Source organism: Egretta garzetta, unplaced genomic scaffold (genome assembly GCF_000687185.1).
Source record: "Egretta garzetta isolate BGI_Z169 unplaced genomic scaffold, ASM68718v1 scaffold70, whole genome shotgun sequence".
NCBI lineage: Eukaryota > Metazoa > Chordata > Aves > Pelecaniformes > Ardeidae > Egretta > Egretta garzetta.
The window spans coordinates 4,417,488-4,436,673 of record NW_009258539.1 but is presented as its reverse complement, the minus strand read 5'-3'; the positions used below and the strand labels follow the sequence as shown (position 1 = coordinate 4,436,673).

Here is a 19,186-nt window from a genome sequence, read left to right as displayed (position 1 = left end):
ATGCCAAATCACCTGCAAAATCATTAGGTTTAGTCATACACTAAACTGTATTGAAAAATCTGTTCATTTCTTTATGAAATTAATTGAACAGTGACTATAAATATGTGAAAAAAAACCATGGAAAACTTTAGTCCTAGTGTTTTCTGTGGCTTTTAAAAATAAACTGGAATACTATAATGGAAAAACATGGTAACCTAGACATAGTGTCAGCAGCATTTCAAATACCAATGAAGTACAATTATCCATTAAAACCATTAGCTTTCAGTTTAATAATAAAAAATTATTTATTAATATGAAATATTAAACATATTCCATGGAACTCCATCTTTCATAGATTTTAGGGATTCTCTTTGAAGAAACAAAAAGGATACAATAAATGTACTCCTTTTTATATGGTTCACTTTTATACTAAAATGATTATCAGGATGATACGTTTATTCCTCTAACTTCCTTAAAGTTTACAGCAGACCACCATAAAAATCCCTTTATTAGTCTCATCCATCATAAAAGAAACTACAGTAGTATTTTTAACAGATCCACAGAGTTTTGACATGTAAAACCTCAATAACACAACAACCTCTTGGCTATACACTAAACGCTACTTCTATTTGATATTTGCTGATTAAGAATTTAGGATTTTCAAACTGTCAAAGTTGCTATGCTCCAAAAGCATGATTTCCTCTAGCAAAGACATCAAGTGACCAGAATTAACTGTTGGATTGCTTTTCTATTATTATTTTTAAAACAAAACGTGTACTGTTTCGGTCATTACATTTCTTTCCTTTTTAAAATAAACAAACAAATGAATAAGAAGATAAGTTTAGCAGCCTAATTTAATTGACTTGATATTTTGGCAAAGTCTCTGTATTATTCAAACTTATGAAATCACTCCTGTTGTCATCTTGCAGAACATTCAGAGACAAAAGCATGCTCACATAGCTTTCCTTGCTTACGGCAGGGTTGGAGAAGGGTTTTGAGAATCATCAGTCTTGTGTAACAGGAGCCATTGCTGAAGGCATTACAGTTACAAAAGAGGTAATGAAATAGGGTAGTGATAGTAAATTTAGAAAGTACTAGAGCAGGCTTTATTTGAGGCAGCTAAGGGTTGCAGCAATATTGCTAGGTACCTTCCTAGGTGCATGAGTTGCTCTGCATCTCTAAATCCCATAACACTCGGTAGCAATGTAAGAGCTAACAAAAGACTCAAAAGAAAAGGTGTTGTACGTTATCATCAATGAGATTGGTCTGTCTTCCGAACATCAAAACAGTACATAAACAATACATCCTATGGGTCTGATATGCTAGAGTACCCACTTTAATTCACTATATAGTTTTGACAATATTCTAAAATAATCAAGATAAATCACAATATCATTGAAACTAATCACAATTAGTTATTTTCAGTCTACTCCTAAACTCTTTGTTCCGTATTGATCACAAATGCAATGTCTGCAACCAGTATGATTCTAGTTCTGAGCTCTTGAGAGAAAGCGCAGCTAAAACTAAGGCCCCGCTGCACCAGACAGTGTGCAATTGCAGACAGACACTCCTTGTCCTGAAGCCTTCATATCTAATAGAAAACACAACAGTACTTTGTGTTATTGGAGCGGTTCTTGAGATCTACTCTACTCTTACACAAGAGCTAGCAAATATTCATTCAGAACAGATTTTAACGTGTGCTAAGGATGCTGGTAGATTACTTAAAGACAAAAAACTCTTGAATGGTTTAGCTGAACTTAGGAAGAATCTTGCTCTCTGGAAAGTTAGGTCTACTAAATCAGATTGCTCTTTTTTTTTTTTATAAAAAAAAGTGTACTCCAAAAAGGATTTTTCCTTTGAAGGCACAAGCAAAAGTCTCTCATGCTGTTTTCAGCCTCAGACACATTTATAACAAAATACCCCAGTTGTGGTTTCTCTTAAAGATGTCAATTTACTAAAATACCAGTACTAAAACCGTCATATAAACACGTATTAGCAAACCTCCCATTAAACCAAATGATTTACATACAATGTACAGAAGAGGTCTTTTCCATTTCAGGTATTAAAAACAACTGTTAAAAGAAAAATGTCTTGTGCAAACTATTTCAGATAGGTGTCATGCTTATTGCAAAAGTACAGAAAGAAAAATTTTGTGATCAGAATCTTTAGTTTATCTTACAGTCTCAAGAAATAAACTGTGATCTAATGGCTCCATAAAGGCTGGACAAATGGAACAATATTTGATTTTTGTTTCAGACATGTGTAAGGACTGAACCATGGGACACAGGATGAGCTTCATGAGAGATAGAGAGCCAGATATTTTAGCAAAAAAGCAGTAGCTGGCATTAATATGTTCTTAGAGTCTAGCCACTAAGAGGGACCAGAGAACAACCTTGTCTTGCTATGGAAGGCAATAGAACATAGTTCATAGAATCATAGAATGTTTTGGATTGGAAGGGACATTTAAAGGTCATCTACTCCAACCCCCCTGCAGTGAGCAGGGACACCATGTAGTTATACAGTGCCAACATATAATGAAAACAAAATACATAACTTATATTAAAGAATCAGCATGTATTTCCAGCTTTCAGTAAAATAAAACTTGTATGAACTGTTTTACATAGCACAGGTGAATAATAGTTCCCATTTCCACCACACTAATGGGAAATTAACATTCAGAGAGCCTTCTGCTCATCTTAGGACCCTTCAATTCAGAAATATTCTTATTACATAACCAATTTTTTTTTAAAAAATTAATTTCAGTTCTAATACCACCCCAGTAGCAGAACCTTGCCCACCTTCAGGAGATCTCTATAAATGTTCTCTTATGCTACATTTCCACAAAAATGAAAAAAAAAAACTGATTTTGACTGTCCACTTTTGAGGCAATATAGTGAAACACCTAATAATACTGTGAAATTGGCAGATATTTGCCATCCTAATATAGTAATTGTATATTTGAGAAGCTGCTCAAAATATGTTCTCTTTCATTTCTTCTTTCCCTTCTCCTAGCATTTTTTGACAGGAGTGTCCTGTATAGATTATTGTACTGTGAGGGTTTGCTGCCTTCATTAAAAAATAAAACAAACCAAAACAAAACTCAAGAAAGAATTCTGAAATCAGCAAAATTCTGAGATATGTACATCTCAAATTAAATATAGTCAGATGATGAGTACAACAGTCTATTATATTCTTGTTCCAATCAGTGCATAAACTGGAATTTGCCACACTCCATGTTTCATCATTACACATGCTTAAATAATTCAATAAAAATTGAAGCTTTTAAACAGTCTGTGTGGCAAAAGAACATATTTATTTCTCCCTTTAATCAGAATCAAGGCAAAATTATTGTTTGACTTTAGAAGATATTCAGCAAATGAAAAACATTTAGACCTATAAAATAATTAAAATATTTTTTCTATAGTGTTGTCACTTGCATTATGAATAGTAAAACATACTAAAAAAATGTGCAGTTTTTACAGGTTTTTTTCCATCCATTGCAAGCTTAGATTTTGAGTGAGAAGTTACAGCATATCTTTATTGTGTTCATTTTTTAGGAGAGTAACTGGTTAATATAATATTTGCTGCCTGTAAATTATAAGAGAAAATCAAACCGTGTCTACTATAAATATCTAATGTTGTCCCGAAATTCTGTCATAAGCTTTACTGAAATAATATGACTTTTTTTCTTTTTTAGTTTTAGAAAGAAAATTAATTGCATACACCATGCAAGCCAGCAAGATGCAAGCAACAAAAGCGAGAACAAATTTCTTCAGGGAGTTCTAAACAGGACAAAAGAAAGAAGTAGCCTCCATCTAAAATGTTTTTTGACAAGTAATTGTTGGTAATGAAGTATTTGATAACTCTTTAACACAACAGGTCAAATGGTTTTAAAGAGATTACTTTTTGGAAAATAATAAATCCAGGTTTTAGTCTCATTTTTTAAGTTTATATGATTGAGTTCTCTGATTATCTGTTGGCTTGTGTCCACACTAACCTTCCCCCATAGTTTTAAATATTCTGACTAACTTTAAACAAATATGTCAGAAGATTAGAATTATAAAAAATAATGACATTTTATAATTTATTTTAAAAAAGGCAACCAGATAAAGAAAAACAGATACCATTGGTCACTAACAGGGGAACAGGTCTAAGTTTGTAGACTTTAGTAAACAGCTGAGAATTCACACAAAAAAGAAACACATTATAAAGCCCCCCATGGTGGAAAACATTTCAACTGGAACTTCAGATAAGTACAAAACACAAAACCCTAGGAATTCTAGCTTCAATACTTCTGGTGTTCACAGAACACACTGGAAATACAATTCATTTAAACATTTTTTATTCTCTTCTGCTGCATGCAGTGAATCATTCAGTGAATTTTATCTTTGTACTGTGGCAAAATATCTAGTCCAATTATGAAAATATATTTATTTCAGCATGAATACATTACTTTATAATACATTCTGGCTAGCCTCAGTGCTGGTTCACTAGTACTAGTAATCCCTGAATATTCAAAAGTGAAATATGCATTCAAGGGAGGAAGGAACACACCTGGAGTAAATTAATTCTTAAATATTTTCAGGTTCTTATGTTTTCATGACTCCTCATCTTTTCTTTAAACAAAACCAATAAAATATTAATTCAGTATTTTCTGCAGAAGTTAACACATCCAATGCTGTCACAGTTCATTTTCAAATATTCTGGGTATCTCAGAAAGGCCAGGTGACCTTCACCCTAGAAGTGCCCATTTTTCTTTTTTGTCTACAAAGGAAGATCAGGACGACGAGCTCAAATACAGATGCCTGCTCTGGACCTGTTTTGGTGAGATGGATTTCACATCCAAATATTAAGTAGGAAAGAAGTACGTTGGAAGTTTGCTGGAGGGCAGAAGTAAATATTTTATTTAAACAACTCAAGCATGTTACCACTATTTCCACGCCTGCTACACTCTGTCTCTCTATATAACATAACATCTCAGAGAAAGAAATGAACTGACAAGCTTATCTCAAATGAACAATAAATAGTAAAACAGTCTAGCCAAAAACTTCATTCTTCGATATCCACCCATCACTGGTCAAACTCATGCCCAACTCCCATTACTCCTCTCCTTATATTAACAAACAAGGACCTCCATAAAGGTGTTTATAAATATTGTCAGTAAAAAGGAACTCACTGTAACACACCTAAGTGCCAAAGACAGTTCCTCACAGCCTGACAAAAATTGACTTCCAAAATTAGGATAAGTAAATTTAGCTAAAGTATTTTTTAGGCAGTTTAAGGGCAGATGCTGATCCTTTGCTGTCTGCTCTGCATAAACATTAAGGCTTTCATAATGTAAGTTTTTATAATGCAGGAGTTCTTTTTAAAAACAGTTCACTTTTTAAAGCAATATAATATTAACCTGCTGTCTTGTCCAGCATGCTTACTATATGGCTTTACTTTATGCCTTTAGTCTAAAATAAGATGGTAATGAAAAACTGTATGTGATGGATAGAATTTGTAAAATCTGTTGGGCTGAAAGGTTCTAAATAAGAGTAATAAAGCTATCCATGAAAAGGATCACTGCAAGACCTATTTGTATTGATTTATATAACTGATAAGTATAGAAAGTTATTCCCCATGAGCTTGATTGTTTTATGTAGGCATTTGTAATGGCTAATTTTTCACATCAGAAGACCTAGAAAGACTCCCAGGCTGTCCAGGCATTAAGTGACAGAGTTCAAGTCTCCTAATTTTATCTTATCTACACATCTATGCATCAACACCCACAGATTTAATCATATGCCATAGTGATCTCCGATGCAATATGGATGTACTTTTGAAAGACTTATGGAAGTAAAGCAGATAAATGTTTTGTTAGGCAAAGTAACCAATATCATTCTCCTTCAAAGCAGTCATTCGTTTAGTCACTCATTTCCCCAAACTTCCAAGACATGGTCAGATTAACTACTCTATTTACACTGCAGAAAAAGCATTAATAAATTTGCTGAATCTGAAGTGTATTATCTGTAAGTGTCATTGATTATAAATGCCCAGATTAGCCCTGAAAGTGAGACAAATTTGCTAGTACGAAAAAATTGCATCCTCCACCCCCTTTATTTTTTTAACCACGCACAGAAAAATGCTTCTGAAGTGAATATAAACCTCAGTCTCTTTCCCAGATCCCCATGTGCTAGTACTCTATAACCATGTGAGGATGAATCCCCCCAAACAGTGAGGCAGTTACAATCAAGTACCAGGAAGTTTGACTGATCCAGTCCAAGAACATTGTTTTCTCTAAGAGAGAGGAAAAAACCCACCATGTTTATTCATTCTTATTATGTAGAAAAATTACGTCACTATGCATCTACATGTGCTAATAGTTATTTCAAAAAAGTTTTATAATGAAAAGTTTGAAAAATGCATCCTAAGTAATTAATTACAAGATTTAATTAGGTTACCTGAATAAACAATGCCAGGATTTACAATAAAACCTAAATATAAGCTATGAATTGTCACCTAATGGTGCAAGAGCAGGCAGCATCACACAAGCAACTTTAAATTTATTATTTCTCATAGCCTTCAGGCATTTTAATGTCCCAGTACTAGTAGCAACAAATTAATTAAAAACTTTTAATAGAATACAGTAAACTAGGAATGAAGAATAATCTAGAACTGTGTGCAGTAGAGAAGAATTAAATAACAGATATAATTATGAAATAATACTTTCTATAACTTGACATGACAAGAAAATGACTACATTTCTTATTACAGAATCTTACTATAATTTCAGGATAAACCATTTTGAAATTTCATCACTTCCATTAGTAGTAGCAACAATAGTGAGTCTTTTAACAGTGAAAGAAAGTTTTTAGGGATTTTATATACCCAGAAAAGTATTACTTATAAAGATTACAGTATTATTTAATATTTTTCTTGGCATAAGAAAGCAGCAGTAACTATTTTACTAGGAATTGTGATGTCGTCCTGTTGTTAACTGAAAATGAAGTCCATTGCTATAGAACTTCAGTCAAGAAAGACCCATAAATTTCTTTTTACCTTAAACCAGAAAAAGAAGTGTTTTGCTCATTTAGAGCACAGTTGTCTGATGCAGAACTCACGCGTATTATTTGAAATGCTTCTACTGAGACGCTAGAAACTATGGACAAAAACCTGAAATCCATGGGATATTGCTGAGTCTAGGTTTTCTTCCTTAGGGGCAGTAGCATGCTGCACTCAGAGGTTTTTGATGAGAGGGAGATATTCAGTAAAAAGAAACTCAGTAAGCTTCTCTGAATAAATGGTCCAGCCAATATGTAAGTAAGAACTGATGGCATTCATATAGGCTGCCTATCATGTTTAGAATATTTTAGTGCTTAGTTCAGAACATTTAGTCAAAGTACTAAGGATGTGTAAAATTGTAAGGAGAGCCTTAAGAAAAAAAAAATATAAAAGAGACTGTAGAATCTGTTTTCAATACAATAGCAAGGGATTTTGTGCTTTTGGTATTAATAAAATATTAGCCAATAATACATTCCTGCCAGATATATATCCTTTCAGATATGCCCTTGAAATATGAAAGACACTGTAATATTTACGTTGTTCATTCTAAATAAAAATTCCTCCAAAAGAATGCTAAATTGGTTTCTCATTGATTGTAGAATAATTAAGCAATTATAGACATCTCTTTGACCAGAAAAAAAAAAAATTGCTACATTTCTACTATTTCTCTGAAAATATTTCACAACAACAAAAAACACTAATCAAAATTGAACCAGGTGGAACAACATTGATCCAAATGGAACAAAACTGAACCTTCTGAATCCAAACGGAATCCAAACTGGAACAAGAAGAATCAGAGGTTATTGGCATAACCTTTATCACTCAGTAAAGCAGGAAACAAATCTAAAATACAAAATCTAAAATATGAAAGCCACAATTATTACATTAAAAATGTATTTTTACAAGTTTTATATTTTGGGGAAAACAGAGTAAACTATCCACCCACTTACCACTGTGTTTTCGTGGTATGAGAATATGTGGCCTCAAGCACTGAAACACTTCTTTCCTCCCATATCCTCTGATTCTATTTGTGCTGTATTCCAGAAAGAACTGTTTAAATTTAGTGGTTATTAACTCATCAATATCCATATAATCCAATTTAGATATAAAAGAGAGAAATTATTAGCATGACCATGACTTTCAGCACTGAAGCCTCGATTGTCTGTATCTTTTTAGTTTAAACATCTGTAAGACAAAAATGTGGTGGTCCTGACATTATAGTGCAGGATAAGGAAGGTCTAGAGAAGGCATAAGTCATTCACAAGCCTTTTTCAGGCCTGGATAAGTACTCTGAAATATAAGTGTTGGATAATTCAATGTATGAACAATTTAAGAGAGATCTATAATTTACAAGCAATTTCTATATCCACAGTATCCTCAGAAGGCTGAATATAACTAATAAGGCCACCAGCCAATAATTTCTAAATCTTACCAATTATTTAAGGTCCTCTGTGACTTAAAAATAAACAAATATTTAAGATAGATGATTGCAAATGATATTCTAACATTCAGCAATGGTAAGATCCAACCATAAAATACAGCACCTGAGCTATCTTGATGTTGGTATGGATGATATTTCAGTTTGGGTAATAGCGTGCTATTTTGAGAACTCATGTTCCAGAAAGAGGAACAGACACAGGAAATGAGAGTCAAGTTGTCTAGCTATCATATGAAAGCAGATTAGAAAAATGAGGCTTTGGTTTACCAAATGAGATCCAATAGGGAAGATGACTGCTACCTATAAGAACAGAAGGGGATAAACATCAGGGAGTAGATAAAACTGAACGACAATTCAGTCTTGGCGCAGAAATAAATAAACTAATGACAAATGCAGGAAGTTGAAGAAGTTTAAGTCACCAAGCATTAAGGAGTGAAGAGACAGAAAAACCTTTCAGTCAGAATAATGAGAACAAAAAAAAAAAATCTTTAACTACTTGCAAGACAGAGTTCAATATGTTTCAAAGGGATTATATGATGTGCTATCTGTAAAGCATCCTTTTAAATCCTGTGTCTCCTAATCACAAAAGAAGTCAATTACAGTTTCTTAAAAACTGAAATGTGATATTTCTTTTCAACACTGCAAGTTCTGCTCTCAAAAAGTCTTAGTGAAAAATTCACAATAAGAGTATTTAAGTATTCATGACCTGAAATGAAACAATTCTATTATTAGGTTTTGTTCACGTTATATATAATGCATAAATGTTGTTTAATATCATGTCATTGTGCAGCAAAAAGGAACACACCTCCTCTCCCCAAATACACCTAAAAGAATGTAATTACCTCTTAACCTATATTAATATAATCACCTAATCATACTGTTGACTGTTTCATTTTAGATTAACATTTGACTCTATGTATTTACTGAATGTTAATGAACACATTAATCTTTACATTTCCAAAGTAGTCCTACCTAGAAATAGCATTACACATCTGAATGTTTTGTAGTTTTTTCTGAAACAGTTCCTTGTTGAATACAAGACTACTCACTTGCTTGTGAAAGCATTTTCAAACAAATCCTGTTAATTCTGAATATGGTTCACTAAGCAGCATGATCTCATTAATAAAACAAGTTGCTAATCTAGTAAATCAAAACGCTCAGCTGTTTTAACTGTTTACATAATGGAAATTCTAATGATTACTTCTGTCAGCCTCACAGAAGCCTAATACTTTTCAAACAAGGCCCAGCAAAATAAGGCAAGAACCAATGAAGAGAAGGGGAACAATGCAGCTGCAGACCAAACATTCTTTCACAAGTAAACGATAACTAACAATGGGTCTGCATTCTTGAGGTTAGTTGGAATATTTTCACACTATGTGAATTTTCATTAGAAAGGTAGTTTCGTCTGTTGTACTGAACTAAATGAAATGTTTGAGACAGATTTTTGAGTTCCTGGGATTTCTAACACGGGCAAAAAGGATGAAAGAAAAACCTTGATGAACTGCAAAAAGAAAATCTTGATAGACATCCATTCTGCAAATGTTCAAAATGTTCTCATACATTGCATAAGAAGATGACAAATGGATAACAGATGAGAAGGAGGCTAGGTCAAAGGGAAATGTAAAACAGCAGCAGTCTTCTTCTACACTGAAATCTAACCTTCTAAATAACAAGGAATTATCTCAGGGTCTTTCAGTGTGATGTGCAAGTCAGTATGAACTTCTTTCTCAATGATGACAAGAAAATAATGTTTCTAGTCTGTTGGGACTGTGAAATGTGCATTTATAACATCTATGATACATCTTACCTTGGTCTAGGCGCTCTCAAAAATGAACCTCTTCTTAGAGAGACAATACTGGTTTAGAAAGGGGTTAGAAAAAAGGAAATGAACATTTTTTCCATGGATCTGTTTTTTTTCTAGGTGGTCATCTGAAGCTGCTCAAGGATACCAGAATAGTGCCGAGAAGAGTGATGTAGCAGTGGCAAAGCAAAGAAGAAAGGGTAAGGCTTTGTGACACTGTATTAATATTCCTCACATAGATACTAATGCCTTTAGTATTTTATATGTTTTTCAAAGAGATGCTTAAAACTGTGGGACAGAGAAAGGGAGATGAAATTTCACTGGAAATACACATGAGCTCTGCTCCCTTTAACATACACAATAAAGAGCATCTTTAATTCCTTGATGACATTCTATTTTGTCAGTCAGATCTTAGTCTTCAGTGTTCAAAGCGTTGATACTCATTGCAGAAAAATATTTACCTGCTATTTTAACTACTTCGGCTTAATGTATTACTGAACAGTTATATAATTTTTTTCATACTTGCACTGCATGATTTAGTTTCCTTTTCAGTTCAGCAGTTTTACAGTCAAGAAATAGCAGCCTAAATCTTAAAAAGGTGACTTTAAATATTAAAATTCAAAAGACATGATTTAATTTTTAACTGTAGGCCAAAAAGTAGATTAGTGTTGCATTCAAAACAAAACTGTACTTTAATATTAGATAGACCTAACCTCTTTCAACCTGAAATCCAGTAGTTCAATCCAGCAATTCAAATGTAGAAATGCTGATGAGTTTAACAGATTTATTTATTTTTTTAATGCACAGGTAGCAATTTATAAGATAAACCCAGAGTTTAGTCAAGCCGTGTTATTCACTGAACCTATCAACTTGCAAAACATCAGTTCAGAATTAATTCTTTGTACCCATTACCATTTTAATCATACAAGAGAGAAATGAAATAAACTAGCAAGAATCTAGAGTTATTATTTTCCTTATGATGCTCAAAGAGCTTTCAAGATGAAAAGCATACACATTGGAACTGGATACATAAGAACTAAGTGGATATTCTGTCACACTGCATTTCACAAAATGCATCCTCAAGATTCTTTGATTAAAACATGAAACAGGCAAAATAAGCAATATTTGCAAGACACAGTTTATGGAATATCTCTACTACAGCTCTATGGTTAATCACATTTCTTCCACAAGATTTTAAAATTGTCTGATACTTCTGCTGTTCATAAGAATCAAATGGAAATTAATGAGCATTTTAAATAAAGACCAAGCAAATATGTAACTATGGAAGTACCATAATGTACCATATTCTATATTTTACTTCTTTAAAAAAATATTTAAAAAAAAAAAAAAAAAAAAACTAGTGAAAACTCTTAGTTCACAAGAGCAACAGAAATATCTGACCAAAATTTCCACTGGCCACTCAACACTAGAAATCCTCCTTAAATGAACTGCAAGTTCATTTACAGAGTTTCATATACAGAGTACCCACACCTGCAAATTTCTAATCATCACAGAAAACCAGGAAATGGGTTAATCAAATCATACCTGAAGAAATTGGTTGGTTTTTGCATGACCCACGTCTCCAGCCTCTACCTGTGCTCTGGACAGCTTATCTTCAGTGTCAGTTAGCCAGTGATTAAAGTTCTTCATGTCACAATGAAAAAGCTGCCACTTTTCCAAAGATTTGTCAAACCGTCTGTAAGTATAAAGGAGATGAAATAACTATCTATTGGTACTTTATTTATTGATTACAGAAAAAAGAAAACAAAAAGAATAATGTTGGATGCCTCAAGTTAATTTGGTGTGATGTTGTTGGCATCATGTATTAGCATTTCCAACAGCTGTATCAAATGGAACCATGGTAGAACTTCTGAACAGGGAAATTATTATCAAGCATATGTCAAAAATCAGAGCTTTATCAATTATTTAATCCTTTTCAATGCTTCAAATGAATTCCATGGTCAAAACATGTTTTCAATTTACAGCTTTATTAAACTCACATCATAGGTACAACTCCCACAGGCCCCAGTGTAATGACAGAGAGGGTATACCCCTCTGTCAGGTGCTAGGTTCTAGCATGAAGAAAACACCAGTGCTGATAAAAGGCTCCTAACGCACCTTAGTAATTTGCTGTAGCTACCAATGCTGCAAACAATCACTGCTGGCTAACATACTGGCTGCGTGTTGTGGCTATACAATGATTTTAGGTCCCTTTTCAAAGGGAAGATAGCTTAAAAGATCTGTGATGCATCTGACCTACCATGTCAAAAGACAAAGGATGGAAATCAGTGAAAAGATTATTAAATCCTTACTTCCCAACTTTAGTCCCATGATCCTGTTATGATAAAAGGAATTTTTTTTTCAGTAGAAATATGAATTGTAATATTATATGTAATACAGATGCAAAAGACTTTTTTTAATGGAAATTCCTGTGCTAAGAGACTACCCCAAAGGATCCCAGGCGTATACTACAATTCTATTCCAGTTTTACTGAGAGAAACTCATTTTGTCTGCCTCTCCAACGGATACAACTGTCCCTTTATTATTATTGCAAAGAAAATGCAATTCTTTTCAAAGGAATTTCTACTTGTATTGTGTAAAGCAACCCTTTATTAAACCCTTTTTTTCTATATAAGCTTCAATTCGAGTATTTGATAAAGATAGTTATGCAAAAATAAAAATGCCTGAAATACAAGGATGATTGAAACAAAATTTAACTATTAAAAAATAGGGGTTTGTACAGTAAGGATGAAAAATATCACTACCATGTCTGCAAGTCTACAGTCCACTACAGAAAAGAACATGTAAGTACTTCTGGCACTTTGAAGTGATCTAATCTGGTTTTGTCCAGAGTGACTGATTGATCTCATGGTTCAAGATCTGTTTGCCTTAGTCACTGCCAATCACTAAGAAAATCAAATGAAGACAGAATTTGGGGTTTTCTTTTGCAGATTACTTATGTTTTAAGGAATTCAGTTATCCTATTTTTTGGATTGGTGTCGAAATGTGATCACTACTCAGAGATTAGCTAGAATGTTTTGTTAGCAGATCATCATTAAACCTGTTACTGTTGTTCAGTTAATAATCCTCCTTTATGGGATTCTAATAGGTTTTAGGATGTACTTAAAGGATAAAAACAAAGATGCTCAATTATTTTTCTAGGAAGTAATCTGGTTCTGTATAGACAAGCTATACAATTGTTTGAATATTAAAGAGTTTAATTCACCAAATACAATCACATTACTATCAGGAAATACAGACCATCTCTTCCATTGTACTAATGATTTAAATTTTTTAGAAGAAAATATAAGTTTTTAATCTCTTCTGTTGGTTATATGTTCCCGCCTTGGTTTTCACGTTTTAAAGTCTTTTAATACCATACAGTATGAATAGCACTATATTCATTCCTAACCATCTAGAGAAGGTTATATACTTTCCCCTAGACCTCATTTTCTGGTAGAAAAAGGATATTTATTTTGCTGAACACACCCATACAAAGATGCAGTTTCTTCCTTCTTACGTACTTTATATGGCAATCACTTTTGATGAATAATACGCAAAATACCAGCAAGCAGTGAAACAGAGACTTTGCACTTGTTACATTAACTATAAAATATAGAAAATATAAAGCATAGAAAACCCCCACAATTAGCAACCCACAAGAACGTTTTTTATTAAAAAACACCATTTGATCACTGAAAATAATTGAGATAAAAGTATTCCTTGTACTGTTCTACTAGTTTGGTCATAAGATGCTGAAGGAAAAATAAGAATTATTTAATTAAAACTTTTAAAAACACATTTTGAAAGAACAGAGAAGACTTTTCAGAGTCTAAATTCCATATAGAAGAATAGTCCTCTATCTGTGGATCAACACTTTTCCTTCCTCAATCAGAACTTGAATCATGGACCCTGAGGTTAATAGCTGCTAAACACTAGAACCTTCGTTTGATTTAAAAGAGAATAGTTACTGCTGAGTCCTACGCAGTCCAAACTTGCATTCTAAACCACTCTAATAGATGACAAAGCATTCAGTAAATTTCATTGGAAATGGACACAAACTATCAGAATTAAATCAGGTAATTTTTATTCTATCGATTTTAATATGGCTGCATGTCTGATAAAGTCACAGCAAAGAAGGTGTCAGAGCTCAGCACTGTCTGACCAAAGATCAGTCATGCCATTAATAGTGATGACAGATAATGATGGAGAAAGATGCAGCCTGGGACAAAACAATACATTTTAACATCGAGAATACAGAATCTTACTAGTTAAATCTAAAATATATATAAGAAAAAAAAGAACTTAAAGATCAAAGAGTAGTTTATGGAAGGACTCTTCTAAGCCTTTATGGGCTGACAGCTTTCCACAGAAGCTGACATAACTCTTTCCTCCCTATAAATTCAAGCTGTAGTAAGCTTTTTGTATACTGTGAAGCTGTTACTCAAATAGCATTCTCATAGTTTTTTCTTTTGAAACCCAGTATCAGTCATCTAAGAAACTGTTAGAAAAGACCAAATACAAAATAATCAATGTACAAAACCTGTGCCTATTTAAGAATGAAAAATAGATACAAAGAATTACAGTAATTTCTACACAGTAGCAATTGGTGGAATTTTGCTGTTGAGGCATCAAAATGAGTACTACGAAATATCTTTCAAGAATAAGCACAGCTCATGCGCTCAAAATATTTTTGTTGAACGCATTATGGCAAAGTATCATTTGAAAACACATTGACAGAAAAAGAATTACGGTAATTAAACACCTCCTACACTGCAATAATATCTTATACTGTAACTTTCTTCTATGTTCTTTTCCCTTTGTGTAGTATAAGGCATCTTTTGAGGTGGCTAGGTATTTGTTTCCACCTTTGCCATACCAGTTGTGTCCTTTGCATTTTTCTCTCTTTCTCAAGCCATGCCAACCAGAGACATCACAGTTTTCAAGTCACTGGCTCGAATGTGGTCTACTTTTCATTGCTGTTACAAAACCTGACCACAATCACAGTAAAAATCTTATGTAGGTTTAAATTAAGTTTAAAAAAAAAATACATTTAGATTCCCAGTTAATGTTTATGACTGCTCTGCTTAGCTAAAGATGAACACAGGCGTTGTTCAAGATCTGTCACGTGTGTTGCATTTCTTAGCAATATTGTAAGCAAATGGACTGTAGATCCAGTTAAAAACTGTAGTCACTCACCTAACTTATTTATTAAAATGATTGTGATCATTTATCACACTTATAATACTTTATTTTTCAAAACAAGTCAAACCATAACTGAAAGGCACATTATAATATTTTTTTAACTACCTTACTCTGAATTGCAAGGAAAAATCTTACACTTAAATAAAAACACCTAGAAAATAAAAGTTAAACTCCATTTCTTCTGGTCCAGTATGGTTTCTCATTTTGGACACTACATTAAAACAGATTTCCTCCTGTTCATCACAAAATGAAATTACTCATCTCAGCATGAGGAAGTTTATCAGCAGCTTAAATGCAAAAATTCAGTAGGGGTTGATATTAGTACCACTGAATTTGCATTCCAGCACTTGCAAATTGAATCTCCTGTCACTCTCCATTCTTCCTCCCTTTGCTTTGGCTAATAAGAGTTGCAAGGAGAAGAAGAGAGAAAAGTTGCAGTGAGAAGATATGTATATTTAAAACTTACAAATTTAAATACTAGTGTTTATTGCTCATGTCTTAATAAACCCTTCTTACTCTTGGTATAATAAGTATAAACCAATATCAGTAAAAACCAGGAAATTTATGGACAGGAAAATCCATTAAAATTCAATGCTCTTTCAGTGATTAACTGTACTTAAATACTGTTACAGTGCTAGCAGAAAATGCAGTTGTTGCTGCAATGGCAGGTGCAGGTCCATTTGAAATGGGGGGTGAAAGTGGACATCACAATGCAGCTTCATGCTCACACTGTGTGTTATGGGACACCCCTCCCAGATGTACCTAAGTGAGAGCTTCCCCTGCTAAATCTGTGTATTACATCCTTTTACACACAGTATTACTTTAAATAGCTTTTTAAAATTTAAAAACAAAGAAGCTTTTGTTTGTTTGTTTGTTTGTTCTACCATTTGCAATCCTGTTACCAGATGGCAAGTTCAAAATCCACAAAAGGAGAAGGCTAATTAACTACAAACATTGAGCAGCTAAGTCGTTGAAGTCCTGGCACAGCAGAATGTAGGTGGTAAAAATTCATAAGTGGATTCATAAAAGAGCAATGCTCTGAGGACTACGAAAACTCAGAAAGACTACAGCTGCCTCAGGAATCCCCAAGCACACAATTTGGAGGTTAGGAAAATGTCATTACTCTTACCTGGGGAACCACCTTTGTTTGCTGTCAGAGACAAGTCATTAAGCTAAAAAAGCCCAGTGTATGCATTCAAACATATCTTCATCTCCTTAATCCCATTCCCTTTGATGGGCATAAGCAAAAATGGTGTGAATAGTAGGTGACTGATATTTGGGCAGTATTTCCTTTTTGATGGGTCATCCTTTCCTGTTTGTCTTAGCATACGCTTGATAAGAAGATACAAACAGGCACCTGAAGCCAAGTGTTAGGTTCTGTATGGGCTCCAGACTAGAATGTATGACTTGTATACATTGCAAAGGGCATAAGCATTGTATATGAGCTCTGACACTTAGTAAGGTAGCCTTATTCCTCTAACTTGAGTAGATTAGGGTTGACAAGTGAAAAACAGCTGGTACCCCAGCCCAATTTTTTTCTATATGCACTGACATTCCAGCCAAGAACGTGTTCAGCAATGGCTTGAGAGAGCAATTTCCTTTTTTGTCATTAGCACATAATAGATTTATTTTGCCTCTGGAAAGCAAAAAAGTAACCAAAGACAACTGCGTAAGTAATATGCAGCACAATTTACATCAAGCCATAAAAATATTGGTGCTTTTCTTCCTTCAAAGACTATCATTCTACTAAACCTTTGGACTTGTCTTGATATAAGCAAAATTTAATATTCCTTGGTAGTATTGTAAGTGATATTGCACAAAGATTTACAGATGCCAATTTGGATATGCTATCAGTGGAACTCTGTACAATGGGATTGAACTCGATGTTCCATGTCCCAAGGCTGCCATTTTTAAGAAGCCATGCAAATGTGGAAGGAAAAACTTTTGAATACAGAAAAGTCACAAACATGAGACAGCGTACAAAAGGTTATTGGTTTGTTCTTATAAACCAAATCTGTGTTACAATTAATTACTTGATATATTGATAACATTCCTTGATAAACTATGAAACCCACTTCTATGATACATTCCATTTTAGCAAAAGTTCACAGCCAGCTGGCTCACATGAAAAAGAACACTATTAGTTACAAACTTTCCTAAAAGTCATTATTTATGTAATGGAAATTATTATTATTAGAAACTCTTATTCATCTTATTGGAAAAACATTCAGTAAACTTCATTTCTATAGTGTTGCAAACAATGTACTGTAGGATTATGCTAATATTAACCTACAAATTATGCAATTTTGTCAACTTGATTCAGCACAATTAGCACCTTGTAAAAATACACAAAACATCAAAGTAGCATAAATAATTATGTATTAGTATGTGAGAGCATTAACTTCAATACTTAAGGCTATTCTTACAGATAATAAACCAAGAAAACTTGTTTTTGTCAAGCAACTTCTACAATTAAATTGCTTAAAGAAACAGCTAACCCATTTTCAGAGGTTTTGATGTTTTCGTTTTATTTCACGGAATTCATGTCTTTTGAGTGCTTAATTTATATTTAATTTACATATCCTCTCTGCATTTGCACTAAAGATGATTATCTCATTTTAGACACTGCTACACCTACATCTTACTCCCAGGTTTTGCTGTAGGTCCACTCTGGGACAAGACTCAGCTGTACATATTCTATTCACACCCCTACACCCTGCCCTTCACCCACAAAATAGCAAATGATCAGAAATAAGAAATAAACTGCAACAAAAGTAACCATAACAATGCCATCCATCATTACAAAATGTAATTTCTCTCCCCTTCCCAGAAAGCAGGTTCTGCAGCTTTACATATAAATTAAAAACATTATAAATTACAATTACATTATAAACATTTTTATATCTTGAATTGTATTGATTGTATTATTGTTCTTGCCCCAGTAGTCTGCAACTCAATTTCCCATCATATAGTTACTGATATCATACCATTCAATGTCAATCACTGTATCAAAGACAATTACAATTAAATTAGCTATGAAAGAGAAAGATCATGTCAGTCATTGCTGGTTTTTAGACACACAAATTCATTTTTATGAAGCATGAGAGACCAATAAAATTAATAACTAATTACAATTAATAATTATACAAAACCTCCATTTGGTTCTAATGGATGCCATGTGTCAACAGTGTAAAAAGAAACACTCAATATAATTTATAAAGCATACATTCTTCTTCCACGCTAAATAAGGTTATTTACTGCACATAAGAATTTGAACTTCAAAATTCCACCTTTTTTTTTTTTTTTCTAAAAACTTTTCCTTCATCAGAATGGAGTTGAAATGATATATTTTAGAGAACTTTGCCTAGACACCTGGATTAAAAGCAGGTAACAACTTTTCCCTGGAGAAAATAAAGAAGCATTTGATTAATTGTGACCAAGGGGAGAGGGTAGTATATTGCAACTTGTTTATACAAAATATAATATTAATGCAATTGGTAATAAAACTACAAATTTCATAGCTTGCCAAAGTGAAACTATCAAAAATTGCCAGGATAAGAAATCTCCAGATCAAACATTTTACATGAAAAGAGCAGTGGCTCAATTTTAGAGAAATCCAAACTAGTATTTCTGCCTGCCTGTAAAGGGTATGCACGCATTTCATCCTCATGATGGGTGACAGCATACACTGCACTTCTGAACCAGGATGCTCCAGTGTG

At 33.4% G+C, this 19,186-nt stretch overlaps 1 protein-coding gene across 1 annotated transcript in view; it reads right to left on the bottom strand.

Moving 5' to 3' along the window:
• DMD (dystrophin) overlaps nt 1-19,186 on the bottom strand; it is a 1,215,125-nt gene that overhangs the window by 600,943 nt on the left and 594,996 nt on the right. Inside the window, 1 exon segment of the mRNA XM_035901725.1 lies at nt 11,808-11,958. Coding sequence (XP_035757618.1) covers nt 11,808-11,958 — 151 coding nt within the window.